This window comes from Alligator sinensis, unplaced genomic scaffold (genome assembly GCF_000455745.1).
Source record: "Alligator sinensis unplaced genomic scaffold, ASM45574v1 scaffold1102_1, whole genome shotgun sequence".
Classification (NCBI taxonomy): Eukaryota; Metazoa; Chordata; order Crocodylia; family Alligatoridae; genus Alligator; species Alligator sinensis.
Genome location: NW_005842342.1, coordinates 1297944 through 1325751, shown reverse-complemented (window position 1 = coordinate 1325751; position 27808 = coordinate 1297944). Strand labels below are relative to the sequence as shown.

Sequence of the window (27808 nt, the reverse complement as noted above, 5' to 3'; positions counted from 1 at the left end):
AGTGGAGGAATCGTATATAATTCTACTGATTTTAATCTCTAGTTAACTCTTAAGATTTTTCTTAGTGGCCTTGTATAGCCTACGCTTCTGAAACTTAATTTTGGTGGATTTTGTAGCATTGTATCAATCTAGAAGAGGATGCAGCTGAATGTGAAGAATTGGAGAAGAAGAATGTGAAAAAGTGGAGAAGCAAGCAGCTACATAGTCAGGTCTGTCACAGTGGATAAGCTGTAACTATAGAAATAGTTTCTCTCTAAAGTTATAAAGGATGGTCAAATACAGCAGCAAGCTCATCTTTCCTGGTTTTACACACATCTTTATTAAAAAAAAAAAAAAAATTAAAAAAAAAAAAAAATGGAAAGCTTCCTGCCATGTATTGGGATTTAGGGCTGTGCGAAGCTTCAGTCACTGATTCGATTTCGCCTGATTCAGTGGCTGAATCTCCAAATCGAATCAGGAAAATCTTTAATCTCTCTGAATTGAATTGGAACCCTCCGAATCAATTTGGAAAGATTCAACAATAGACACAGCTTTAACAGATTTGGATATAGACACAGCTTTAAATGTTTTTTCTACATACTTCAAGGTACTAGGTGGCTCGTGAATGCTGAGATGGTGGGGTGGATGGAGTGCAGGGCACAGAAGTGCTTCCGGTCCACTTCTGGGTCGACTGGGGAGTGCGCTGGGGGGGCCCCCCATGCCTCCCTGGCTCGGCAACTGGTGCCTCCTGGGTCTGGGCCTGGGAGGGGCACCTGGGGTCCCCCCCCACAGCCGATTGCCGAGCTGGCGAGGTGCAGGGAGGCTGCCAGCGTGTTCAGCAGCGGACCTGGAAGTACTTCTGGTCCACTTTCAGGTTGAGCGTGCAGGTCTGTCCGTGTCCTCCCCCCTGCCCTCCTGTGGGGTGCTCCACCTGCCCCAGCATCTCAGCATTCACGAGCTGCACCTGGTATCTTGAGGTATTTAAAGTTTAAAAACATTTAAAGCTGTGTCTATGGTCGAATCGCTGATTCTCTGAATCAGCATCAAATCTTCAGATTCAGTTTCAGCCAAATCAAATTGGGGACAGTGATCTGAATCAATGAATCGAATCACTGTCCCTGATTCAGGCTGAATCCAAATCCAAATCAAATATGGCCTGTTTCACACACCCCTATTGGGATTTCTTCACACCTTTTGAAAGACTAATTTGATATCAAGTATTTTGCATATACAAATATGCTATAAGTGCCAAGAATTGTATGAGGGGTTTAGGTTGTAGCCGTGTTGGTCTAAGGACATAGGCAGACAAGGTTCCTTGGGTGAATTTGATATCTTTTATTAGACCAACCCAAATAGTTGGAGAATATTTATTAAGCAAGCTATCGGGTTCAAAAACCCTTCGTCAGGCTAAGGAAGTTTCAGCAGTTGGTGTGTGCTCTTCCTGGAGGAATTGTATGACTAACTCCAGCTACAGCAGGGACGGGCAATTATTTCGGGTGGAGGGCCGCTTACTGAGTTTTGGCAAGCCATCGAGGGCTGCATGACAGGCAGCCAGGGGTAGATAAATATTAATTTTCGAAATTTTTCAGGGGCCCCACGGGCCGGATAGAATGGCCTGGTGGGCTGCATCCAGCCCGCGGGCTGCATTTTGCCCTTCCCTGAGCTACATGCTGCCCAACCATAGCATGCTTTACAGCAATCCAAGTGCTACCTTTCAACTTTCATGTAGATTTGGAAATTCAGGTTAACCACAACAAAAGTCCTCGGAATGGAATCTGGCCTTTGGACATTTCCTTTCCTGTCACTCATTTCATTGTTTTTCCTCTTAAGTGTGTGTAATCTCCAAAATGATCCAGCTGGCTGTTGTAATGCTGTTACATTTTCTAGCTAAAAAAGAACTAACTATATAAGGAAAAATGCTTAAAGCTCTAGAGTAGTATTGCTAAAGTAGTGGGGTTTCTTTGTATATACAATAATTTCATAACCAACTTTCTTGCTATATGTAGGGGGATCAGCCTTGGTGCTAGTAGTGCTATTCACAGGGCAGCTAATCATCTTGTCTTGGTCTCCAGCAACCTCTAAGGGTCCCTCCAACAAATAGCTTAGGTACAGGTGCAAAGTGAGTGTCAAAAATGTGATCTAGCCTAACATTTAGGCCTCACCTTTAACTTTAGAAAGCCCAGTGTCCTTCACCACCACCACCTCCCCTTCCTTCTGAGAAATTTGTCTTCAGTAGAGTAGTGGCAGTGTTAATTGCTACTCCCCAGCTGCTAATTTTTCCAAATCATTTCCTGTCATGTAATGTCACACCCCTGTATGTCAAACCTGTGTTGGATCAGGCCCGTGGAGTGGCCCCATACCACTCATCTGGCCTGTGGGAACGAAAAGTTGAGCGCAACTACCATAAATCAATCTGCTGTTCCCTTCTTGAGAGAGCTTGCCTTTGGGACCTACTAATGTTGGGTCCTCCTTCCCTTCTCTTTTTCTGGGGAGAGCACCCAATGGGCCCTTTGCCTTTGGGACCATAGAGGAAGCTGGGGATGATGCTCACCACACTACTTATTCATGGACCTGTTGCTTTGGCATGGGGAAGAAGCAGAACAGTGAGAAATGGTTGTCTCATGCATTCTGCTTAATGCAAAGTTTTACACCCACAGGTCATGTCCAGATGAGTGCAGTCGTGTGGTATGTGGTGCCTCACACTGCACATTCACGCATTCCCCACACTGCTACCTTTCAGTGCGTGGCAGGGGGGTTGACCCCAGGATATCCCGGGGTCAAAAAAAAAAACCCATGTGAGGGGAAAAAAAGCTGGGCGGCGCATATGGCGGCAGCACACGCTGCCCAAAACTGGAGCCTTGCTCTGGCTGCTGGCCAGGCTCCCATCTGCAGGAGCACCATGGCTGCAGCTTCCCCAGGCCCCCAGGTAAGGCTGCCCCCCCCGCTGAGAGAACCTGCTGTGCACCAGAGAGCACGTGGCACCGGTGTTCACCTGGGTCAACCAGCAGCAGCACAAGGTGTCCCGTTGCTAGTTCTCTCCAGGGAACCAAACATCAACACTCATCTGGACGTGGCCATGGTGTCCTCTCTTATTATCCAGCACGTGGCACGTGAAAGTGCTTGGATGAGGAGGTGGGTGAATTTGTGTGTGGAATATTTAAAAAAAAAAAGAAAAGAAAAAGGCAAGGCCTAGGGAGAAGCGCCTCCATAGGATGGACATACTTTTGTGCATTGTGAGGAGAAGATGGTGTTTGTCATGCCAGCAGAGGTGTGATGGTGGGTTTTTGCCAGGACCCAGGAGATGCCAGTGTGTGATGGGATGTTCTAGGCTGGATGTCAGACAAGGTGGCCTCTGCATAACCGTGTGAGGGGGACCCTGGAGTAGGTCCTTGTGTCTCATGAATGGTTGGGCTGATGCCACCGCCTTCCTCCCCCTGCCCCAAGCATCCTAGAGCACTGGCCTCTGGCTATAGCCCGTGAGCACTGTGCTGCCTGCAAGATCCTCCGTTGTTGCTCAAAGCCAAGAAATTAAAACTGAAGTTGACAGGAAGTGGAAAATTTAGTGTCGCCTGTAGTGCATGATGGCTCATCATCCCTGTGGCCTGTGGGCGGGAGACCATTGTTTTTAATTTGCAGCTACACCTCTGGGCCACCTGTGGTGGGGGCGCTACGGTGCCAGGCCTGCAAGCTGCTCCTGCTCTGGCATGAGGGGGAGGGCAGCCTGGTGCCTCAGTACCCCTCCCGTCTAGGGGTGAGGTGCCAGTGTGGGGAGGGGAGGCGGTTTTCTCTCAGCCTGTTCTAGTTTTCCCTGTGGCAGCGCTGTCCCAGGCTCTTCTTCGCTGTCTTGGATCCTACCTTCTGTGAAGCGGGGGTTGAGGTGGCCGTGTGGCACGGTCAGTGTTTGGGGCCAGCAGCAACTGTGAAGGGGACAAGCTGCTTGGTGTTTGCACAGCACATACCTGGGAACAACCTACCTGTTTCTCTTCAGGCTGTAGCCCAGCCCTGTTCCCATGTTTCTTCCTCCTCCCTACCCCCCTGCAGCTGTGCGGTGCCCGCATGCAGGGGAAGAAGCTCTGCGTGGGCAGCGCAGGCTGCGGTGGTGGTGCTGCACATGGGTGTAGTTAAAATGATGTGCATGACTCAAATTCAGCTGAACGTCATCCATTTTTCTTGAGGTTTTAAGGACCAGAGCAGCCTTTGCAGTTCACGTGACAGCAATTCCCAGTTCCTCATGCGCTGTGCCTTTTGCAGTCTCTCATATTTCATGCCTTTTCTTCATATCCACAACATCCACAGAACACTGTTGTACCTAATCTCATCTTAAAATAACTGTATTTTTTTTTCTTCTCTAGATCCACAGGTATTACAGAGGGTTTTCCACTGTACAGCTTTACCCTCTGACAAGCCCACAGATTCTGTCCTTGGAGCCAACAGCTGACCCTAGTTTTTTTTGGAGAATTTAAGTAGTGTCCCAATTTGGCAGTCTGCACAGGGTGCATTTCATTGTCTACAGCAGCATCATCAAACTGGTTTGGGCCCCTGGACCGGATGTGGACTGCAGGACTCTGCTGTAAAGGCAGTGGTGGAGCAAGCAGCATCAGGGAGGTACAGGGGTTAATGCAGCTGTTGCTCGTCCTCCGCTGCCAAAACACATCTCCAACTAAGCTCCATGCCCCAGGGTTTGGTGACAGGCCCTGCTCCCAAATTTCCAATCCATCTAAAAACCCTGTGGGTCAGATCCTACCTTTGGGCCATATATATTACGTGTCTGGTCTAGGAGATCTGTAAGGTAGCAACCTTAAATATATGTACAAAAGTACTCCAAATTTTAGTGTAAACTTCATTACAGCAAGTGCTACTTGCTGTAATGTCTTAATAAAAATAAATACATTAGTGTTCAGAATAGATCACTTCTCTTTATCCTATTAAGCCTGTTGACATTTCTGTGAAAATCAGACTATAACATTAGTGGACCTGGATGCATATTTGAATAGAGAAAAGGCACTTCTAGAGCAGGCTTACTCTAAGCCCATAACTGCCTGGTCTGACTACCTTAAGCTACCAGGTGGCTGAAAGCTGAAGATCCAGTAGAGCTTTTGTGATCTGAATACTTGAAAGTTATTTCCTCTTTATGTTGTTCTGGTTATATATAATGTATTGGTATAATATATTTGTGGATAATATAAACCAAATGAAGAGTATAAACACCTTCTCCTATGGGGCTTGCAAACGCCTATCATTGTCTTGAAAAATGTATGCATGTTCTTAACTTCAGTTAAATGTAAGTGATTCATTTCCCTGGTATTTAGTTTAAGATGCATCCTCTTTTTTCCCAGTCCTAAAGAAATCCATTTTGTATAGAAAAGCTTATCTAATATCTCTCCCAACTGTATTTGGTCCAGCAAAAGATTTACTAACTAACCTTGCTATTACTCAAAAACATACTTTATGTTCGTGCTTAATATTATGTGTAAGATCAGTCTCTAAATTAGGCAACATATAGGAAATGAGAACAGAGCAGGATATTGATTAATATTTGTTCATCCGATGTTGAGTTTCATTTGGTATGAAACTTGTGACTGATTATTACTGGCTCTTCAAATTAGTCATGGCCTAGTTATTGCGAAGAAATACTGTGGTTTTTTTTTTTTTGTATAATGGTTGTAACTATTAGTCAAAATCTTCTGCTTTAGAGCCTTTCTAGTCTCTCCAGGTTTTAAAAATAGGTTTATTATTAGCTGATAATTTATATTAACAGTGTAATATAACATTTGAATTCTTTGAATGCAAGAGACTTTCCATTTTAAAGGCTATTTAAACAAAAATCTTTCTAAAGGAACTGCATTGGTTATATAGCGTGATTGAAGGTGGCAGTATTTTGTTTTAGTTTCCTAGTTTCATTTTTAGGGGCATGATGTACTTGTTATATGTGTTTCTATCCTTACTTTTATTATTATAGCATTCCTGATGTCCACTGCCAGTTCTCTCACTGATGATTTATAGTCATTTACCTTTTAACAGGCGAGCAAAAAACTTCCCTAGAAGATGAATCCAGAACTTCTGAAAATGAAGGAGGTTGCCCTTATTTACCTTGATAGGAGTGGTGGCCTTCAGAAATTGGTGGATGATTGCAAACACTATAATGGTACCGTGGATTCAGTAATTTTTTCTATGCATATTGATAAACTAAGCAAACATTATTTTAAATTCATGTGCTTTGAGAGACTTCTCTGTTCTTCTACAGACTCAAAGCAAAGTTATGCTGTTTATCGATTCATAATTTCAGTAAACCCTTCTGACATTACTGAATTGGATGCAGCTCTTGGAAATCAAATTTTGCATGAACCCCTAAAAGCTGCACAGATTTTTCAGTCAGTAAGTAATGTACAACTTCACAAAAGCCAAACGTACTAAATATTTTAAACCAAGTTTTCCTCTGCAAAATATTTTTTTTATTTTCAATTACAGGTGTGTTTCATAGCTGTTAAAACCCTGTCATTAATTGAACAATTACAGACAGAGGCCCAGGTGAATTTGCTAATTTGTTTGGCTACACAGATAATTTCTAAAGCACTATTAACTTGTATTTACAAAGGGGGTAGAAGGATTGGTATTAACTTTTTCAGTTTTCATTTTTCACTTTCACTTTGGTCCAATATTTTGCCCAATATATGTAAAAATACTCAGCAATTTTTATCCAGACCTATTCTGATTATGATCCAGTAGATAAATATGCTTCTGCTCTTTTTAACTTATTAGTGTATACTCAAGTCCAGGGACACACTAATCTGCCACATAGAGTTTGTACATGCAAGTGTGCCCCATATTTTTTTTTTTAAATGCAACTCTGTCTCTCTTATTAGATTAGCATAGTGCTGAAACCAACACACTTACCTTCTCTGCCAAGTTATGTCCTCAGTCTTCATGAGTTTCCATTCAATTACGTGTCTCAGAGATTTTACATGTTGGAGGGAATAGTGATTGCAATGGGAATGGTAACAAAATATACTCAAGGAGCAAGATTCCTTTGCTCGGAAGACAGCTGTCCGTTTTCTGAAGGTAAAGAAATGTAAAAGGAAAGAAGTACTAGATTCAAAAGGTTCTCTTGATTAGTTCATTAACTCATTTCTTAGATTAACAATTTAAGAAAATGCTATAGGGAGAATTGTAAATTAATATTAAATTTTAATCTAATTTATGTAGAGGAAATGTATGCCAAGGACAGTTCTAATGTAGGTAGAATAAGACAACTTTTCAGTACCCAGGTCTATACTGGAAAGTTCTTGATGGTTTATTTAAAGCAGCAAACCCCTTGATGAAAGCAAATTCATATCAACTAAACTACTCTTTTCCTGAGTCCCATGAAAGAAATAAGCTGGTGGAGGCCAACCTTTCAGGCAGGCATGCTACAAATGGGCTTGGAACCCTCCCTAGTGCCACTCCAATCCCCTTCCCCTACTCAAGCTGCTGCTTTGTTTTCTGTTCCTTGCCCTGTTCTGCCTGATCTGCTGTTCCGCTTTCTGCTCCCTGCCTCATTCTCCCTGCCTAATCTGTTACTGTACTGTCTGTTCCCTGGTCTGTCCCCTCCCTATCTGCTGCATCCACACACCCACGCTGCCTATGCCACTTGTGGCACCTGTCCTACCACAAGTTTTCAGGGTTAAACACCCCTAAAATAGACTCTGATAGCAAAAGGACTTTTTTCCTGGTATTTTTTGTATGTCTGTGGTGGGGTTCTCTGTCAGTGTAAAAATACGGTAAAGAATCACACCTTCAACTCCTAAAGGACATTCATCTCCTGGCAACTGTTTCCAGAGTAGACCTGGCTAGTGTTGCACTCCTACTAATATGGACTGACTGGATTACTGTGAAGAAATCCATTCTGGTCTAGGACTGTTTTTCCTGGGATAATTGCTCTGAGTAAAGTTATTTTGGTGTTGAAGTCTCTGATGGAACAAGCCCTAAGTGTTTTGTTTTGTTTCTATTTACAACATTAGAGACTACACAGGTGTAAAGCAAAATTGATTTCCAGTATTTGGATATAAACTTGGAGACCCCATCTATTTTTTTATGCCATTCATAGGAATTTGCTCTTGTCTCGTTTTTTCTCAGTCAGGCCAGCAGGTTAATATGTAGTTCTGCCATCCAGTGTTGAAACTATAATAAAAAAAAATAAAGATACCATAACTTAGGTAGCAGCAGAGTAGGTTCCAGGAAGCATTGAACATGAGACAAAAGTATTTCGGAAGCATACAATTTGAGAACTCCTGATTTCCAGTTCAATATTTTAACTATACTCCTCACTCTAATGAAGGTTGTGTCCTATTTTTAAATTACAAGGATGTTTTCAGAGCTTATACTTGACACACATTAAGCTACATTCAAAATCAGTTGGGGGTTTTAAGTAACTTGACTTGTGTTGGAAATTTATGACAAAATATGAAGAACTGATTGAATGCTTTTTATTAGGATTTAAATATATAAGAGTACATCTACCTGGAGCTACAGAGTCTGCCACAGTGAGGAATGATTTTGTGTGCAGCTTGTGCACCTCACCACTGCATGAGGACATGAAATTTAGAGTACTTGGTGGTGAGAACTGCATCATTTTATTTCTAATTCACACTTATATTTTTACTTCCGTTACATTTCTATGTACTTAAGTTATTTTGAGACGCAGCAAAGTACCTCTCCTAAGTAATGTAATTTTCTACGTCTTTGTTTTGAAAGATAAACAGTTGGTTGAAATGATTGATGCAAAGGCTCTTAGAGCTTTTCAAGCATACTTCAACAATAAGCCACATTTCAGGATTCAGTCTTTTACAGTTTTTCTAAGAGGTAAGTAAGCTGTATGTTAATGTTCCTCACTATGAGACTGTGAGTTATTCGTGTTCCTTTTTTAACAAATAGCAAAAATTAGATTGCTGATCTCTGTTGTTTCTTTCTTCCTCCTTTCTACTTCCTTTGGTCATGTTGTATCACATTAGGACAGTGTTTTTGTAACATCCTTCCTCAATCTAGTTATTTTCTTAAAGGATTTTTCCCCATGATCTCTGTTTTTTGGGGTTTCTAACTTCTATCACAAACAATAAACAACATTAATTTATTTAGATATAAAAGATCTAATTTATTTTTATAAGAAGATGTTTTTCTGGTGCTCTTATTTTAATTTTAAATTCTGCTTTGGTATTTGTTATCCAGCATCTACATATTTTTTTTATTTCTATTTTGTAAATTTATTTTTAATCATGAACCACACAGCTAAATGCTAATGTTGCACACCCATGGTTACAAAATAGAACTTTTGGATCAGATACTGGGAAGTAATGAATACTGTCTGTTCCACAGACTTCAATGGATTTTGAGGGCATATAGCATCTCACAGGCTCAGCCTCATTATTACATTACACAGCAAAAACACCAAAAGGGGGCATTGATTTTTGAATGAAATATTTTTGGGAACCATCACATTTGTGGGAAACATTACATGTGCATATTTTTGCATTGTCTTCTAGTCTGTTTATTCTGGATCCTCCCCTTACCCAAGGTATTTTGCCATCACATTTACAGGGTTGTCACTGACAGCAACGCTACAAATCTCAGAGCAAAATTTGAGTGTACAAGCAAAGATAACAGCAGCATCTGTGTACTCAAAAGAGAATTCTTGAATTAACTCATCTAATCTATCATTTACCTGGTGCCCTAAAAGTTAGAATTTTCTGTATAGGTGCATTCCTAACTCCTGTGGTTGAGCTGAAATAGCCCTATTGTTTATTTCCAAATAAATTGTTTTTCTGATCTCAACCATTATTTTAAAATATTAAAAAATGCTTTCTACTCACATTCTCCAACCTTTAAAGCTTTGGATTTTCTAATAAATCTCCATATTTCCATGGGTATATTTTCTTTCTAGATGAATTGTCCAACAAAGTAAAAATAGGAAACAGATACAGGTTTATAGGAATTCCAGCTTGCGTACAAAATGGCCCACAAACTACAGTATGTATAGAGGTCAGCAGTATACAGCTCTATACTCCCAAAGGTAAGAGTGTTTTACAGTAAATTTAAATGGCTAAAAACAGATGATTACCTTGTTAGAGTCTGAATTTTTGTAAATCCAAAAAGCATCTAGTTCTTCATTAAGTTCTCTGCTAGAAGAACTTCTGTGATGTAATCCATCCAATGCTAATGTTTCAGTTTTAGGAATATGTCTATTAAAAAGATATACTTTGTTTCTACTAGATCCTTCTCATATCAGTGACAATTTTAAGTACCTGCTTTCACTGACTTCAAATTCATGCTGGAGGTTTTCAGCCATACTTGCCAATATATTTGCTTCTCAAGTTGTTCCACCAGGCACTTACAATACTCTCAAGCTGTCTATGTTGCTGAGTCTAGTACAGACATGTGATGAAGATACTGAGACAGCAGGTTATCTGGATCTTTTGATTGCAACAAGTGACACTCTAATAGTAGACAGGTAACTTAATTAATTTATTGTTTTACAAATAACATGAACTTGAAATAATAATAATTTAAAAAATCATTATACCGGAAGGATAATGTTGGCTTATTAATACACAAAAAACCCCCACATTTTTGTATAATCTTGAATCCTCTTTGTGTTTTTCATCAGTTTGTCTACTCACTATTATACTGGTGGGAGAGGAAAATGGCGGAAATGCCATTACTGCATGTAAGTCCATGGGTTAGATTTAAAATTTGGCTTTTAATAAATAAAGATTTGAATAGGCAGTCTATCTTACCAAGTTTTTAAGACTGGACCCACTTAGCAGACACCAAATGACAACTTTCTGAAATCAAGAAGGACAAGCTATGGCTACAGGCGCGCCTCTCAGCCTAATGTCAATTTGCTGATAGCATTTTTTGTTTTGTTTTTTGACAGGCTTTTTGTCCTGATGTTTACTAGTTAAGTTACTGAACAGTGGGAGCAAGGTCTGAATTGCTGCTGGCATTTTTATCGCTATAGGACTTTTTGTTTTGTTTTTTGACCTGGGCAGTTGACAGTGATTAAAAACACTAGCTTTATACACCAGCATGCCCACTCTTGCTATCACTGGTAGAGCTGAACTGATGGTTGCAGGTATAGGAAATCTTAGACAAAAAAACCCCTAGCATAGTCATCTCTTCAGACACATCCTGTTGTCCTGTAGAGCATCTGCAATACCTTTGCAATTATGCAAAAATTAATGGAGCATATTTTCCACTGTGCAGTTTTAAAATCACTTTTTCTCCCCAAGTCTGGTTATATTTCTTTCATCAGAAAAGGATACAAACCTGGCAAGTATCAACTTTTTGTTCAGTCATTTCAGTTGTATCTTTTTACATTTACCCTTTGATAAAGGGTTAAAACTAGAACAGACTTAAAAACATGCAGACAGAAGTCAAGCATGGAAAGATTAAAACAGGAAGGATCTGTTTTCCGGTGATTTAACAGCAAGTGATAAAGAGAACAAAAACATCTGTTTAATAATAAAAATAGGAATATGCTAATTGATATTTTTGTAACATCTTGTACTTGCATGTAGTACTTTACAGCCCAGCCCTAAGGGAGCTTACTTGCTATCTGTATTAGATAAATATAGGCAGGAAGATAAAGTATCTAAGATAAAAACCGAAACTCTCTCCTCATGCTTTTGTATACGGAGCTACCCTTTTGTTTCACATGCCATTAGACTCCTGATTCACATTTACTGTCCTGTCGTAGCACGCTGTTCACATTTACTGTACCGTCATAGCATGCTGTTTATTAATACTAGAACGTATCCTGCCCTCACCTTGTACAGACACCAGGAACCTTCAGCATAGCAGAATTCACAGGGTTCCCTTGAATGGGGGAGGCACAATTTGAGATGCTCACTCACAGGGGTATCCTGAGCCCAGGCCCCTCACCCATATCAAGGGGAAGCACTGGGGGATGAAGTGGATGAAAGCAGGGGCAGAGCTTTCAGTTCCACAACTATGTAGATCTGCAGGCCTTTCCACATTTCTAACAAAATGGCCAGGAGAACTCTTTCAGTAGAAACTTGATCTTGCTCCTTTTGAAGTCAATGGAAAAGTTCAGGTGGAATTTCGTGGGGCAGGATCAACATTATAAACTTGGGGTTGAATTACCCTAAAACTATTCATTCTACAGCCCAAATTTTGCTATCTGTGTTAGACCAATGCAAATAGAATTAAAAGCTTATCGTTCTTTGTGTAGTCAGTGAAACTAGAAAGGAACTATTAAAGATAAATTGGAATAACTGTTTCCAAATAAATGTCCCTTTCACAGTCATGTGCAAGAAACTGTAGATTTTAACTCTGGGCTCAGAAATATTTTAAACTCCTATAAAAAGATTTGATTTTGTTCCATTTTTCCCTTTCTAACTGATACTTCATTTAAAAGATGTAGAGCAACCTTTGTTCTTTTTAGTTCTGAGACTTTAAATACAGTGTTATTATGGAATAGTAATATATTATTGCTTTTGCAAAGGTAAAACAGTAACTGAACAGCAGATATTGAAAATTGTTGACAACTACTTTATTTCCCAGGCTTTTGAATTATAGCATTTGCCTTGTGCCTCGGGGCATACGACACCCACCATCTAGCAACATTTTTCCTACTGTGTGTAAAGATAAGCATGGAACTGGAACTGCTAGTATTCAGGCTTGCAGTGCTTTGGTGGCTAAAGGCGGTGTATGCTTCATCGGAGAACTGTCTTCATACAAGAAAGATAAACTTGAACTTCTGCAGTCAGGTAATCTCTCAATAGATGCAAAGTGTCTTTTTACCAGTGTGAGAGGAGAACTTACAGTCTGAGGGCTGCATAGGAGAGGCAAGCAGGGACGAGCAGAACCATGTAGGTTTACACAATACTAAATGGTGATGAGAAAGTAAATAGTGATTTGTTATTTACTATTTCTCACAATACAAGAACTAGGGTCACAAAATGAAACTAATAGGTAGTAAATTTAAAACTAACAAAGGGAAGTTTTTTTCACACAGCGTGTAATTAAAATGTGGAACTTACTGCCACCAGGTGTTGTGGAAGCTGACAGTTTAACCAGACTCAAAAGATGTATTGAAAACATTCTTGGAAGAAAGGGCCATTAGTAGCTATTGCCTAGCCTCTGAATCAGAACATCCTAGAGATCATAAATGCTGGAGGCTGAAAGTGAGAGAGGAACAGTGGAAAAAACCCTAGTCATACCCAGGGTTTTTGGTTGTAGCCGTGTTGGTCTAAGGACTTGGGCAGGCAAGGATCTTTGGGTAGATTTCATAGACATTAGGGCTGGAAGGGACCTCAGAAGATTGAGTCCAGCCCCCTGCCCAAGGGGCAGGAAGTTGGCTAGGATCCCAGCAAGATAAGCATCCAAATTTATCTTGAAGGCATTCAATGTAGGTGCATGAACCACGTCCGGTGGCAGGCTATTCCAGACCTTGGGGGCTCGGACAGTGAAGAAATTCTTCCTTATGTCCAGCCTGAAACAGTCTTGCTGGATTTTATAACCATTTGACCTTGTCATCCCTTGGGACGCTCCGGTGAACAATCGTTCCTCCAGATCCTGGTGAACACCCCTGATAAACTTATAAGTGGCCACTAGATCGCCCCTGAGCCTGCGCTTTTCCAGGCTAAAGAGCCCCATAGCTCTCAGCCTGTCGTCGTAAGGTCTGTTTTCCTGACCTCTGATTATGCACGTGGCTCTGCTCTGGACTCTCTCAAGCTTCTCCACATCTTTTTTGAATTGTGGAGCCCAAAACTGGACACAGTACTCTAGCTGCGGCCTCACCAAGGTCGAGTACAACAGGAGAATGACGTTCCGGGATTTGCTTGAGAAGCATCTATGGATGCAAGCCAGTGTTTTGCTTGCTTTACTGGCCGCAGCATCACATTGAAGGCTCATATTCATCTTGTGGTCAATCATGACCCCCAAGTCCCTTTCAACCGTAGTGCTAACCAGTGTAGCACTGCTGAGCCTATAAGGATGCTGCAGGTTTTTCCTCCCAAGGTGGAGAACCTTGTATTTTTTGGTGTTGAACACCATCAGGTTCTTGTCCACCCAATTCTTGAGCCTGTCAAGGTCAGCCTGGATCGCCCTCCTGTCCTCAGGTGTGGATGCTTTACCCCAGAGTTTGGTATCATTGGTGAACTTGGCCAGTCCGCTTTTGGCTCCAATGTCCACATCATTAATGAAGATGTTGAACAATATAGGTCCAAGGACAGAGCCTTGGGGGACCCCACTGGTCACAGGGCACCATGACGATCAACTTCCGTCAACCACCACCCTCTGAGTTGGATCACGGAGCCAATTTCCCAGCCAGCAGATCGTGGTGGACCCGAGGCCGCAATTGGCCAGTGTTGCCAAGGGGTGATCATAGGATACCAGACTGAAGGCTTTTTTAAAGTCAGGATATATGATGTCAATCTCCTCTCCCTTGTCCAGGTGATAGGTCACCTGATCGTAAAAGGAGATAAGATTGGTCAAACAAGACCTACCCGCAACAAACACGTGCTGGTTATCTCAGGATGTTGCCATCGGCCAGTCTGTTGAGAATGGCCTCTTTAATAATCTTTTCTAAGACCTTCCCTGGGATAGAGGTCAGGCTGATGGGCCTGTAGTTTGCCAGATCCACTTTCCTCCCTTTCTTGAAGATAGGCACCACAATGGCCTTCTTCCAATCTTCAGGCACTTCACCAGAGCACCAGGAGTTCTCAAAGATGCGCCATGATATGATACCTTTTATTAGATCAGCTCTCCGTTTCTACCTCTGCCACTGTGTGACAGGGAACTGGGCAAGATGGACCTATGGTCTGACCCAGTAAATGGCAGTTAAGTTCGTATGTTTAAACTGTTAAGATTATCCAGCTTCTAAGGAAGGTGGGTGTAGGTCCACTAAGGAATTTCAATGTCTAAATTCAAAACTGCATTCTTCAAACCCCTTACTTGGTCACTCTCCACCTCTGGGCTTGTTTGTGCTCAACGTAAAAGTTCCTCTGGCAACTACAGATGTGATTTTGTACTGGCCCAGAAGCACCTCAGCCTCAGCAGGGCTCAGGACTCCATTACAGGAGTCTCGCACTGAAATAAGGCATTGCAAGACTCAGCACTTGTGACACCTAGAAGTCCCTTACTAGATCTGGGACCTAACACATGCAACTTTGTCTAAGAGACCCTGTAAATCCTGTCAGCAACCTACTCCCAAATGCTCTTGGAAGTCAGCATTTCTTCTTACCTGTTGAGAAAGTAACAGTCTTTAGTGCCAGAGAATCTGACCTGCCAGACAAGGAGGGGGAAAAAAAGTGGCTGTTAATATAGAGCTGAGGAAGGTTAATGAGATTTCTATGTGGACAGATCTTTCAAAAGTAAGGCATATGGATTGTTTATAACAGGAGAACTGCATAGCGTATTAGAGTCCTAGAAAACTGTCTTATGCAGGATACAAGTCCCAACAATGGAAAGTCTTTACACAATTATCCCTCAAATTGTATTTGTGAGCTGATAGAAGCTAAGCAAATTTTACCATATAGTGACAATATAGTTTGTTTCAGGAGAAGCTGACTCTTGAAATGAGATGCACAGTTGTCTCTCTCGCAGCTCTTTCAATTTGAACAAATCAATATAGCCTTACCTGGATTCTGTTTAACATCCAGGCAGAGCAGTGGCTAGTTAGATTACTGGTAGCCTGGATTGTTCTGCTGCCTTATACCAGCTAACTGTGCCAGTTTTATCAGTTTTTTTTGCAAAATGGGCTAGGTTTTTCTTTTTAAAGTTTAGTCCTGGCTAGTAGTCTGACTTAGCTTTTGTCCAGCACAGTTGTAGTTTATTTACATGTTAAGTGTAATATAATTTTGAATTGAGACTTTTTAATATTGAGCCAAATTTTGCCTTTTGATGCAAGTAGCACCCAATATGATGAATTGTTTTCAAATTATGTAATAATCTTAACCTGCTTTGTACGGTTTTTTTTTTGTTTTTTTTCCTTGCATGAACAATGTTCCCTTTTTATAATTGCTCTTATATTTTTGTTTTTGTTGCTTGGAAGAGATTGACTTCCCTGTAAAAATAAGAATACCATGTAATTGTGACTATCCTGAGATTCTGCATTTGGGTTTGGAGATTGGCAGTTGAACTGCTGTCATTTAAAGAAGTAAATATTGTTTGGCTTGATTTAGTGCTGGAGAGCAGAACAAGTACAATATTCATTCCTGGAAAGAAATATGGAGAAGATGCTGACCAACAAGTTACTCTTCCAATTCAGACCAGCTTCTGGTCTTTTGTCGATGTGGATTCTTCCTCAAAAAAGCATGTTCAAAAGGATAACTCTCTTATTGGCCAGATGGTAAGGCATGTTCTTTGTTATGGCAATAATTGCACTATAGTAGATGGATCTTGCTGCTTCTCCTTGTGAAAGTGGGAACAAAAACAAAAAGGTGAACTGCCTAAAAAGCTGCAGTGAAACCACTTCAAGGCAGATATCCTCTAAAATAGGTTTGTTTCTCTAAATATGAAATGTTGGTTTATTCATAAGTTTGGAACATTGTAGATTCCCTGAGTGTAGATTGCATTGTATAAAGATTATTTAATTTTCAAAATAGTTTTTGTTTCCCTCAAAAGATTTTTGTACTGACCTATTCTCAGATTAAATAGAGCACTAAAGCTCTTGTTTTCTATGACAGTTGCACTGAGTCCAGAGTAAATAGATTTTTTTTCCTGTTCATTGGCGAAGATTATGTTGAGACTTTATTATCTCACGCTGCTTTGCATCTTTTTGTTTAGGACTTGAGTTTCATTTCAGCTAACCTTATAGATGCTTTTGGACTTTTGATACACTGCAGTGAATTAAACTCTTGCCAACTAGCTCTTCCTCTTATGCATCACATCTTGAAGAAAGCCATTTATCCAGAAGAAGCCCTTTATACAGTTTCCCAGGAATTCAGAACACAAGATTATGAAGAGGTAACTTCCTACAAATAATTCAGAACAAGATTTTCATCTGATGATCTAGTGCTAATCTTTGAGGTTTGATGAGGCTTTTTAAGGTGATCTGTATACTGCAAATACTAGTTTCCTCTTGTGTGCCTCATCATGCTCTCACTGAAGCCAACAAAAGTTGCTTTTAATTACACCCATAAAATCAGTTTCCTGTCTCTGGATTAGTGGGTGTTTTCTGAACATTAATCTAGTGTGGGTAGTACCATACTTACCTGTTCCAAAAACTACAGCTTCAGGACTTCCAGGAATTATATTACAACAACAACAACAACAACAACAACAACAAAATATTTTATTCTGTTATTTTCAGGAGTTCTTTCAGGCACGAGAGAACACAGGTACGTATTAATGGAGCACAAAGATAAATAGGCCTATGAGCAAAATAGTAAATCTTATTTTTAATATATTAAAAAATAGAAATAGGTGAAAGAAAAGCCAATTTACTACATTTCTTGTCTGCTTTCTTAAAGAAAGTGTCCAAAGAAGTTTAGACACGTTCTCCAGGGAGATGGGTTTGCAGCAAACTTGTTCGCTGGCGTGGCGTCAGGTCAAATTGATCGTTGTAAAGTCAAAACTGACCTTAGAGTTGAAACAGGGTGTCAATTTACAAATGTTGTAACTTGAAACATTGTAAATCGAGGACTGCCTGTACGTTACTGCCCTGTAACTTGTTTTATATGTAGTGAGATAAATACTTTCCTTTTGCAAAGTTTTCCTTATACATTTCATGCTCTCTCTTTTAGTTAATTGCGTTTGCTAAGAATTTGCAAGTAGAACTTGGTCCAGAAGCAGAGAAACTGATTCATGGCTACTACCTAGCAAGTCGCAGAGTCAGGACAGATTCTATTCGTGGATCGACGCTATCAGCATCTGCGCTGAAAATCTTGTAGGTTTTAATTTTCATATTAAATTGCTTACTTCTTCCATGTCTTAAAGGGGGATGACACTTCATGGAAACTCAGTGTTTCAACTGATAAAAACCTGGCAATCTTTGGATACAAAACTTTGTTTTCATAGCAAGTATATGCTAGTTCATATTTATAATTCAGGAATATTCATTTGTTCTACTTCTGCCAAAATTAGTGGTTGAGAACCATTTAAATGTCTGTTCAAACTTACCATATTTTCTTGCAAATAGTGTGCCCGTGTATGGAATGCCTCTTGATTTTGAAGGGGAGCCTGAAGAAAGGGAAGCTCTTTGACTGAGATAACAGGCAGTACCTAGGGAGCTGAGCCTGCCCACCACCCTGCTACCAGCCTCACATTCTAGATGGGGTCTGGAAACCAACCCAGTACACTGGTCCAGCTCAAGCCACGTGCCAGGTCTGACCCCAGGCATGGGCTCTAGTGCACTGAGTCCAGGCCTGACCTGGCACATGGCCTGAGCCAGTGCACTCCTGGACTCAGCACATCGCCCCAGGTCCAGCACACAGGGCCAGACCCAGCACAGGACTCTGAAGCCATTGTGAGGGGTCGGAAACAGCACATCAGGTCTGGGGCACGCGCTAGGTCACACCTGATGCATCAGATCTAGCCATGGGCCAGCCCCAGGGATTGGCACAATCCAGTGTTTAGTTGGGGACAAGGGGCTCCCTCTGGGTCTGGAAATTAGGCAGCAGAGATGGGAGGTGAGGGGGGAAGGAGAGCAGTGGCAACAGGAATTGCCAGTTCCATGAGCAGCAGCAATTAAAGCTGCCATTGCACTACTCCTATCCACACCCCCAAAATTCCAGATCCCTTTTCTTTGCATATAATGAGGACACTTTCCCCCCAGTTGTTTTGGGGAGGGAAAACAGAGGGCATATGAGAGAAAACATAGTATTTGCTCATTCTTCAGGCATTAAAACAATTCTTATTTAAGAACCAAAGGAAACGTAAGTTCTGATTGTTGCAGTTCCCTTAAGCTTTACCTCTCTACCTGAGCACTGCAGTATATGTTAGTTATATAACCTGTATTTAAAAATGCTGTAAGACATGTGATGTATAAAGAATTTCTTCTTGACATATTTACCTGTGACAGCAAATTATTGCTCGGTGGTGTAACACACTACTCCATATTTGGCGGCACATTAGAATAATTTCAAGTGGCCACGATAACGTACAGAAAAGCAAGGTGATCTAAGCTTTAGTGACAATCCACACACCACAGTAATTAGCCATTTACTTATTCCATTGCAGTGTTTGAAAAAGTGAAATAATCCTTGCTTTATTTTTTGTACAATTAGCCAGCATCATGTCTGATATTGGCATTTTTGTCTCCAAGAGTTTCACTGTCTGAAGCACATGCAAAGTTGAGCTTGAGGAGGAAAGTACTTGAAGAAGATGTACTGATAGCTGTCTTGTTGCTTGAATCCTCTCTCACATTAAAGCATGGTAAAATACTTCAGCTTTAACTAACAGGTGTTTGCTGTTAACACTATTGGGTCTAAATGAATTCTGTAAAATAAATAAATAAATATTTGGATAATTTTTAAACAAATATATGAAGAGACTGTTAAGCTTTGAGCTGTTTTTATATCTTGTATTTGGATGGTGATATTTCATTTTGTTTTCATAGCTAAGGCACTGTTTCAGTGGTAAGTGTAAAATAGTGAAGTTGGCTTGATATAGAGCAGAAAACAAACTGAAATTCCAACTTGAGAATAAAGACTGAAGAAGGTGCAGTCTTATTTTCAGATAGAATTCCTCCTTTTTTCATTCCTTATTACCTAACTGGGACAGTAGATCTACCAAAGACATTCTTGATATTGGTAATACAAATACAGGTAAAGTAACACTGCTGGACTCCAAAGCTTGATCTCATAACATTTCTATACTAAAAGCTCCACAGCAAGCCATTTTAAATATAAATCACTGTTTTCTTTAGTACACCAGTAAGCTTTGCAAACTTTTGTTCAGGTGGAAAGCTGCAAGATTTCTTCAGCTCCCAAGGGCCATTTTGATCTGGGCTAGGGAAAATACCCTTTTCAGCTAGGATTTCTAGCTGTGGGTGTCATGCCTCCAATGAGGAGCATGTGAACATGAACAGTCTCCTGTGCCTGCACTGACCCTATTAATTATTGATCAGTCTCAAGAATGTCATGGCCTGAGTGGGTGTCTTTCCAATACCCACCTCCATCCCCTGCATTTATAAATAGATTGGTCTAGCCTAACTGCAGATTCAAACCAGAAGTGTTGAAAAGCTCATAGCCCATTATTAATCCTAAAACAAACAAAAAAATCCAATCTCTGGTTTCACAAAAGTTTTAGGAATGGAGTATACCATGGCTGGGTTGAAGTGATATTGTAGTGACAGCATAGCTGTGATGGTCTAGGAAATATGAAAGGGGCAAGGATTTTATTTTTTTGAGCTATATCATTTATTGGACCAATGACGTAGTTCAGAGAGATTTTAGGCAAGCTTTTGGGCATGAGGTCCTCCAGCTTGTCTAAAAATCTCTCTCAACCATATAGCAGGTCTGCTAAAAGATATCACAAACCCTCCTCCCAAGAAAGGATCAGAACCTTTATTAAGTTAATACCTTTGTTAGTGTTTCTTGCTACGTAACCAAAATGAACAAACTGGTAAGGAGGATTTTCTAGTAACAGGCATGAAATCTATTAACACAATCTTCTAATTTCAAATCTTCCATATGTAGGTGCCTCCATATTTTGTGTTGCTCCCAACGCTGTGTTTCCATTTGACCTCACTGATGAGAGCTCCCTGCAGCAAAGAGATGTTTACCTCAGGCAGTGCTACCAACAGCTGTTACAGTTTATTGCCACATACGGGCCTGGCATACATGCTACCACCAATGAAGAATAGTGTGTTTAATTGAAGCACCTGTTCTTATTTTAGCTTATTGATTTGACTTAAAGTATTTAAAAGTAGTTTTACATTTTTGAGTGATACAAATGGATATTGTACAGGAAAGTTAGGTTTTTTTTATGAAACTGCTGCTCCTGGGGATAAATTAAGTCATATCTGACATGAGATTAGACATTATTGCACTCATTTTCTGTGTCTAAATATGCCAGTAAAGCCAGGGGTATTAACAGGGAGAAGATTATTGGGAAGGTTAAGGGAAAATATACAAAGTGTTGGGGCAGTGAGAAATAGGATTGAAAGTATTTCTGAAAAGTTAGTTGCAGTCAAATGCCTTCAAAGTGAAATAAAATAGGTAGCTTAGAGTTGGTTACAGTTATGGCTTTAGCAAATCTATGTCTTCTCTTTGTTGTTGCTGTAGTTCTTTCAGTTACCTACATGATAGCAAAAGTACTTCTCTAAAGATGCTGTATTTTTGCAGATCTGAATTTCAGTCAAACATACAGGCAGGTGTAGAGATCAGATGATATTCCAGGAGCAATTAGATGCCCAAAGTAAAATTAAGACAGCCTTGTTCGTACAGTACAATTAGACAGTCTCTGCCCTAAAGAGCTTACAATCCGAATAAGTGAAATAGGCATGAAATATCTTGCCTAATGTCTCAAGGGAGTTCTATACAATTCCCTACATAGTAGGAAACCTCTCTCTAATAAATGGCAAGTCTATTAACGAATCTTCATGAAGATGAAAATTGTTTGTGGACCATGCAGGTATAAACCTCAATCTCAAGGTCAGTGCATACCAAACACATCTGAGCATGCCTCAACTTAAGCAAATTCTTTGCAATAGAAAGAAAAGGAAATATGCCGTGTGTCCACTTCTACCACGATCCTGGGGAATCTTGCTGTAACCCTCACATATCTGAAAAACAAGATGTGGTAAAAGAAGTTATGTTTAAAACTAAAGGAAGAGCGATACATTATTTCTGTGGATGCAATGACTATTTGATGCTTGGTAAGTGGTATTAAATCCACATGAAAATTTCAGTGTAGCCATATAAAGTGATAGGTGACTTGTGGGAGAATGGAGTCACCAGTAGCATATTACAGTGCAGATAAAGCTTCTTTAAAATAAAAATGTTTTTTAGTGGTTGGAGAGTCTGTCTGAAAGTATACTTTTAGCTCCTTTGTGCTGCTTCTGTACTTCTGTGGATCTCAAGGTCATAGGGCCAGGAGGAGGCAGGTTCCTTCCAACTCCAAAACCTTTAGACTTGCTCTGTCTCATCTCCTGAGGCCTTTGAGCAACCAGGGCAATAAGCTTCTTGTTTCTAATTTATACAGGAACAAATAGATGCTGCTGCCAGTGTCCACTCCCCATCCTTTAAGGCCTAGTCAGGAGGACAGGAGCAGATCCACCAACCTCTAGATCAAAAGTCAACAATAGAGGAAGTCCACAAGCAAAGAAGGCACTGAATACTTTTTTTGTGAAAATGGCAGTGCCCCCTGGGGGCAGAAATGCATCTTGCTCTTGCATTTGTGCTTGTCCTTGGTGTACAGGAATTGTAATGATCTGATGCTGTACACAGGCTTACATAAAAGTCTTCCTATTGCATGTTTTCTAATAACTATTTTTTGGGAGTAAAGGGTAGCAATACATGAACACCTTGTCTTAAGCATTTTATTCATTATTCTAAAAGAAAATATTTCATAAGAGTTTTTAATTTTTTCAAAAATTTCAATTTTTCCAATTTTGGAGGGAAAAAACCTAAAAAAAAAAAAAAAAAAAAAAAAAGTCGTCCTCAGGAAGAAAAAGTTTTCTTTCTGGCCCTTCACATCTCTAATATTAAGGCAATTGCACAATTAACCACTTAACCTCCAATACCTGTAATGTATAGAAGAAGCTTCAGGTGCCCTAGGTTTCATTCTCCTCAGCATGCGAGTGTGTGTCACAAAAGCTTGACAGAGACATCAAATTATCTTATGAATTCCATGCTGACTATGAAAAGCAGGACAGTTTATCTAATGAAGAGCATTTTCAAAAGCATGTGAATGCATTAAAAAAAAAAAAAAAAAAAAAAAAAAATCACAGAAACATGTTATTTTTCACCAAAAGGAACTAGATTTAGAACTGAGTTTTAGAACTGAATGGAAAAACAAATTTACCTAGCTTATTCAAAGCTGTTCTGGCATCTCAGATTCAACCTTACACATCAACATATTGTCAGATGGGTAAACGGCAAGAGGTAATCATCATTATGCCAGTAGTATTACTTCTGTCTGTGCTGACTGAATGACAGGTGGCTGTTTCTTTTTAGATTACTTGTAACAAGCCATTCTGGACAAAGCCTCTGCTCTAGGATAATACATACATTCAAGAAGACTGAATTTCATTCTTTTGCAACAGGAAGGCAAGACCCAACAATTACTGCAATGTTTTGCCTTCACTTCTCTCTTTAGATTGCCATACCAAAAATGGCCACTATAACAACTGGGGCCAGATGCAAGGGTGGGGGGAACAGTTTCCAAGCTGCTGGCCTGGCTGGCTAAACAACAGGCTGGACCCTCAACTGGTAGTGATCCACAATGCTTCATGGAACTATGCGTATTTCTACCGCTTTAGGATTGGGCTTCTTTAACAGGAGCTGGTATTAACATCTTCATTAAGAAAAGCAGTATACTCACATTCTTCTGACTTTAGCAGATGACACAACATCATGGCTGTAGGAAGTGCATGGAACTTGTAAAGATATCACAGGAGACTCAATTCTCACTGTTTGCAAGAAAATATTAATATCAAACGTCCATAAATAACAGAAGCTGATCAGGTTATTTGGCTGTTTCAAGTTTGGCTGGCATCTCAGATATACAGATAGTCATCAAACATATCAGTTGGGTAAACGGCAAAGAAATCATCATTATATGCCAGCAAAGTAAATTCCTGCTTATGATTACTATTTAAGACTGATAAATGAATATTTTACAGAAGGAAAATATTTGAATATTGTCATAGCTTTGTAAGCCATAAAATTAGCATCCTAAACATAAGTAATCATTGGTGCTAAAACAAGTCCCACTTCAAAAATAAGGCCACACGTTGAGACTATACATAAATATTTATACTAGAGTTAAAGCTTATGCTGTCTGTTGGTTTTAGCACTATTTCTGAATGGAAGCTCTTTCACATTTCTAGTTGCAGTGTGGCAACTACTTATTTTCTCTTTGGAGGACTCTGCTAGCTTATGATGGGGGTGATGGACTGGGTCTCATTTTGCACATTAATGGTTTTGTGTAGTGAATGAGGCACAATATGCTGGGCATTTGTGTACCTAATGTTTTGTACTGTGCAACTAGCACATGGACAGCATGAAGTTCTGATCTTAGTTTCTCATTTGTAACCAACTAAATTAACTATATAGTGTTCCTGAAAATCTTTCCTCTGATTTCTAAAAAAACAAGTGCAATTTTGGGACTGTACAGGTGTACAGAGGTGACTATACAGAGGTGTAGTGACAGAAGATCATGCTAACCCCTCTTCACCTGACACTGGCTAAGCCTCAGCTGAAGTACTATATAGTTTTAGACTGCACACTTTAAGAAGGACATGGAGAAATTGGAGATAATCTGGAAGCAAGTGACAGATGATAAATGGCTGGAATCCAAGCTGTAGTATTTTTTTTAGTTTAGAGACAAAGGAGATTTGAGGGGAACATGACAGCAGTTTCCAAATGTTTGAAAGGTTGCCACACAGAAGAGGGAGAACAACTGTTCTCCATTGCTGCAGAGGGCAAGATGACATAAAGCAATGAATTTAAGGTGCAAAAAAGTGCATTTAAATTAAAATTCAGGGGGGCAGAGCAGGAAGGAGGACAGGGAAACCCCAGCAGTCTTTCTTGCCCAGAGCAGGGAGGCTGGACCCAATGATCTCACGAGGTCCCTTCCAGTCCTAAACTTCTGTGAATCTGTGAAACTTTTTTACTGTGAATAGTAGAACAGTGGAAAATACTGCTCAAGGAAGCTGTAATGTCTCCTTAGGATCATAAGAAAGTAGGCCTGGAAGGGACCTTGCAGGATCATCTAGTCCAGCCCCCTGTGCAAGGCAGGATCATCCCAGGCAAGTGTAATTCTAACCTGCTCTTAAATGTCTAAGGAAGGAGATAGTTTCCATAGTGCTCTCTGTCATAGTCAAAATTCCTCCTGCTCAAGCTTGAGGCCACTGCTCCTTCACTGGAGTTTTAAAAAACTTCTCAACTCATTTTCTAGCACTCTGCAGTTACAACATTGAGAAATGTAAGGTGGTAACATTGCTTGGTAGTTTGTGACAGTTACAGGTCAGCAACTTATAAACACTTTCCATGGGCTTTCTGAAGTCTGAGCACCTAAGTCTCAAGTCAATATTCATGTGTAATGTTAAGGGAGAAAAATAAAAATCTATGCATACCATGAAATCCTAGGTAAAGTCCTCATTCTTCGGTGTATTATGTACTGGCATCTCCGATTCGTAAGTTTACAAGGAAACACCACTCACCTGGTAAACAACAAAGAAGAAATTATTATTTTGCCAAAATTACTTGTTTAGGATACAGAATTACTGCTGCATGGGAGGTGGCTAGCTTGAGGCTAAGAAGAGACTTGTATAAGGCTACTTGGGTCAGCAAATCAGTTTAAGCATGATAATTTGCCAAATGCAGGTGCATATTTTAAAGTAACTTCTGAATGTTAAGAGAGAATTCTCATTCTTGAAAAAGGGACTGCTGGATAACAAGTGGGGATTTATCCATTGCTTTTCTCCCCTCCTCCCTCCAAAGAGATGAACTTGCAAAGTAATTTTTCAAAATCTACAAGGACCTACATATGGCTTTAATAGGACACAAGCTTCCTGGCTGCCAGCTTGCTAAAGCTCCCCAAGTATCATATGTACAATACATGAAAAATACTCGGTTTTGATTTCAAGAGCTCGTGTGATGACACCTTGCTGTCTGCAAAAGAACAGTATAATGGAATTCAGGCAGAGGACTTGTGAAGCCATTGGAAACAAGCACCCACTCACCAACTTTGCTCATTACTTTATAAAAGAAATCCACACATCATGTACTTCAAACATTCAACAGCTTATCATTTTCCTTATTCACAATTCCACCACAATCTCAGCAGTAGAAATTGTTTATTTGGAGATGAGCCATAAGTATATCAGCAGAGCAACACTGCAACAATATGAAACCGCTACCCATTTTCAGTAACTGAAGTCCTAGGATAAGCCGAGTATCACACTTACTTGGAGATAACAAAAAGTTAAAACGGAAGGCATTAGTGTTTTGTCCATAAAAAGGAGGAGTTGTGGTCAGGAAGATAAGTATGCAAAATCATTGATTTTAGAAGGGTATGATGTTTCTAATGAGTAACCACTGCTGTCCTTTCTTTTGGTCCAGTGAGATTTGACAAGTATGAAAGATGAACTAAGGTTAAAGGTTATATGTCCCATGCTTTCTGAGCACAGGTTTCTACGTAAACACAATAGTACATTCCCTATAGGTTCAATTCAAGGTCAGCACTCTTCCCATAATCTTGTTACAATTATGCTACCTCAGAGACTACCAAGACAAGACTCTGATAGGAAGCACTCCCAAGATAACTAATGCTTTTAAGTATGTGCTGACAAAATAGAAAAAACATGGTCAGAGTCACTGGACAACACTCTGCCCAAGCTCCCCAGTGACAAAGGGGTAATTTATCATTAGAACTGGGACGTGCATCTGCTGATGAAAGTGATTTATGAAGACATCAGCATCGATACGGTTCTTCAGCTGTCCAATTTATCATTATACAGAAGACTTGAAAGGCTGAAAATAACTCAAAACGATCAATTATTTTCCAATAGTGTCTTCAGTATATTGCCTAATTAAATCCATCTCAATTTCATAAAATATATGCAAATTGCAGAAAAATAAAAATGCATCTTGAAACAAACGGCAAATAATGCATCAGCAATTGCATTCCCAATAAAACTAAAATCAACGTATTAGTTCATCTTTAACAGCACTGGATTTTTTTTGAAAGCACAACATGAAGCCACTTCAAGTCACAGCTTGTATATCAAATTTTAGGGAAACATCTGCCTTCTCATCTCCGAGATGCAAGAATACACCCTCATTCTTTCAGCTTTAAATTGCATTGAGATTAACTCCTTAAATCTCAACCGACATTCTAGTTACAGCTCTCCTGTTTTGGGCAGTGCGCTGCAGGCCTGTAAGGTGGCCATTAAGAGGAAAGACGCAGCCCGTTCTAGATGGCTCCCACTATCAACTCGGTGACTAACACTGCAAATATGCCATTACAGACAGGGAAATTTACAGTTTACTTCTCTTAAAACTTTAGAAAATTATTCTTCAAATATAAAAATGCAACAAATTATTAAAGCACTCCACTTTCCTTTCTATTAGAACTTCACAATTAGCAAGATTTCTACTGTTCAATTTTCATACCATGGAGTGAAAAGCCAAATTGGTTGTCTGTGTAACTGCTCTTTCTCCCCCCCCTGCAAAATTGCAAATTGAAAATAAATTAAATGAACCAGGGGGTTTATCAGATGGACCCAATCAATCTCTTTCTGTGGTTAGGCAAGATTTTTCTTGGGGGAAAAAATTCACATTTTCTCCCCCAACCCGCAATGCAACTTCTTCCTATCCTAGACCCCTAAGCAAATGAGGGGAGCGGTGCTATTTTCCTTCCTATTCTACTTAACCCCATTAAGTACCCCAACGCAGGGGAGCTCACCCCCCAGCCCACAGAGCCAGGCTATCCGGCTCCCCACCATGGGTCTGAAAATTTAGCTTCAGGCGAGCCATGGCACCAGCTGCCTCCTGCTGCCAACTCTGGGTAGCCCACCGGACTGGCTGCGCGTGGTGAGGCCTGATACGGGCACACAGGAGGCAGTGCCGGCGCCTGGCCCTGCGGCGCGGGCCGATGGGGCAGCCGTCCGACCCGGGCCGCTCCTCGGGCCCGCGGCACTACCCGGCGCAGGGAGGAAGCG

The 27808-nt window shown here is 40.4% G+C and overlaps 1 protein-coding gene and 1 long non-coding RNA gene across 2 annotated transcripts; one reads left to right on the top strand and one right to left on the bottom strand.

Moving 5' to 3' along the window:
• On the top strand, nucleotides 1–20808 carry MCMDC2 (minichromosome maintenance domain containing 2). Its single transcript, XM_006028826.3, has 16 exons — nucleotides 1–209; nucleotides 4332–4339; nucleotides 6001–6124; nucleotides 6224–6354; nucleotides 6448–6507; nucleotides 6843–7038; nucleotides 8449–8571; nucleotides 8710–8817; nucleotides 9893–10021; nucleotides 10222–10459; nucleotides 12535–12740; nucleotides 16158–16324; nucleotides 16762–16941; nucleotides 17721–17863; nucleotides 19241–19350; nucleotides 20616–20808. Exons 3-16 carry the CDS (start codon nucleotides 6025–6027, stop codon nucleotides 20780–20782), a joined length of 2058 nt encoding a protein of 685 aa, XP_006028888.1. The 5' UTR covers nucleotides 1–209; nucleotides 4332–4339; nucleotides 6001–6024; the 3' UTR covers nucleotides 20783–20808.
• LOC106722475 lies at nucleotides 17855–27683 on the bottom strand. The gene is made up of 5 exons (XR_001358458.2): nucleotides 27664–27683; nucleotides 25220–25306; nucleotides 23464–23551; nucleotides 20499–21703; nucleotides 17855–19413 (listed from the first exon to the last, which is right to left on the bottom strand). It is a non-coding gene; the product is annotated as an uncharacterized LOC106722475 (long non-coding RNA).
• Between the last annotated feature and the right edge of the window lie 125 nt (nucleotides 27684–27808).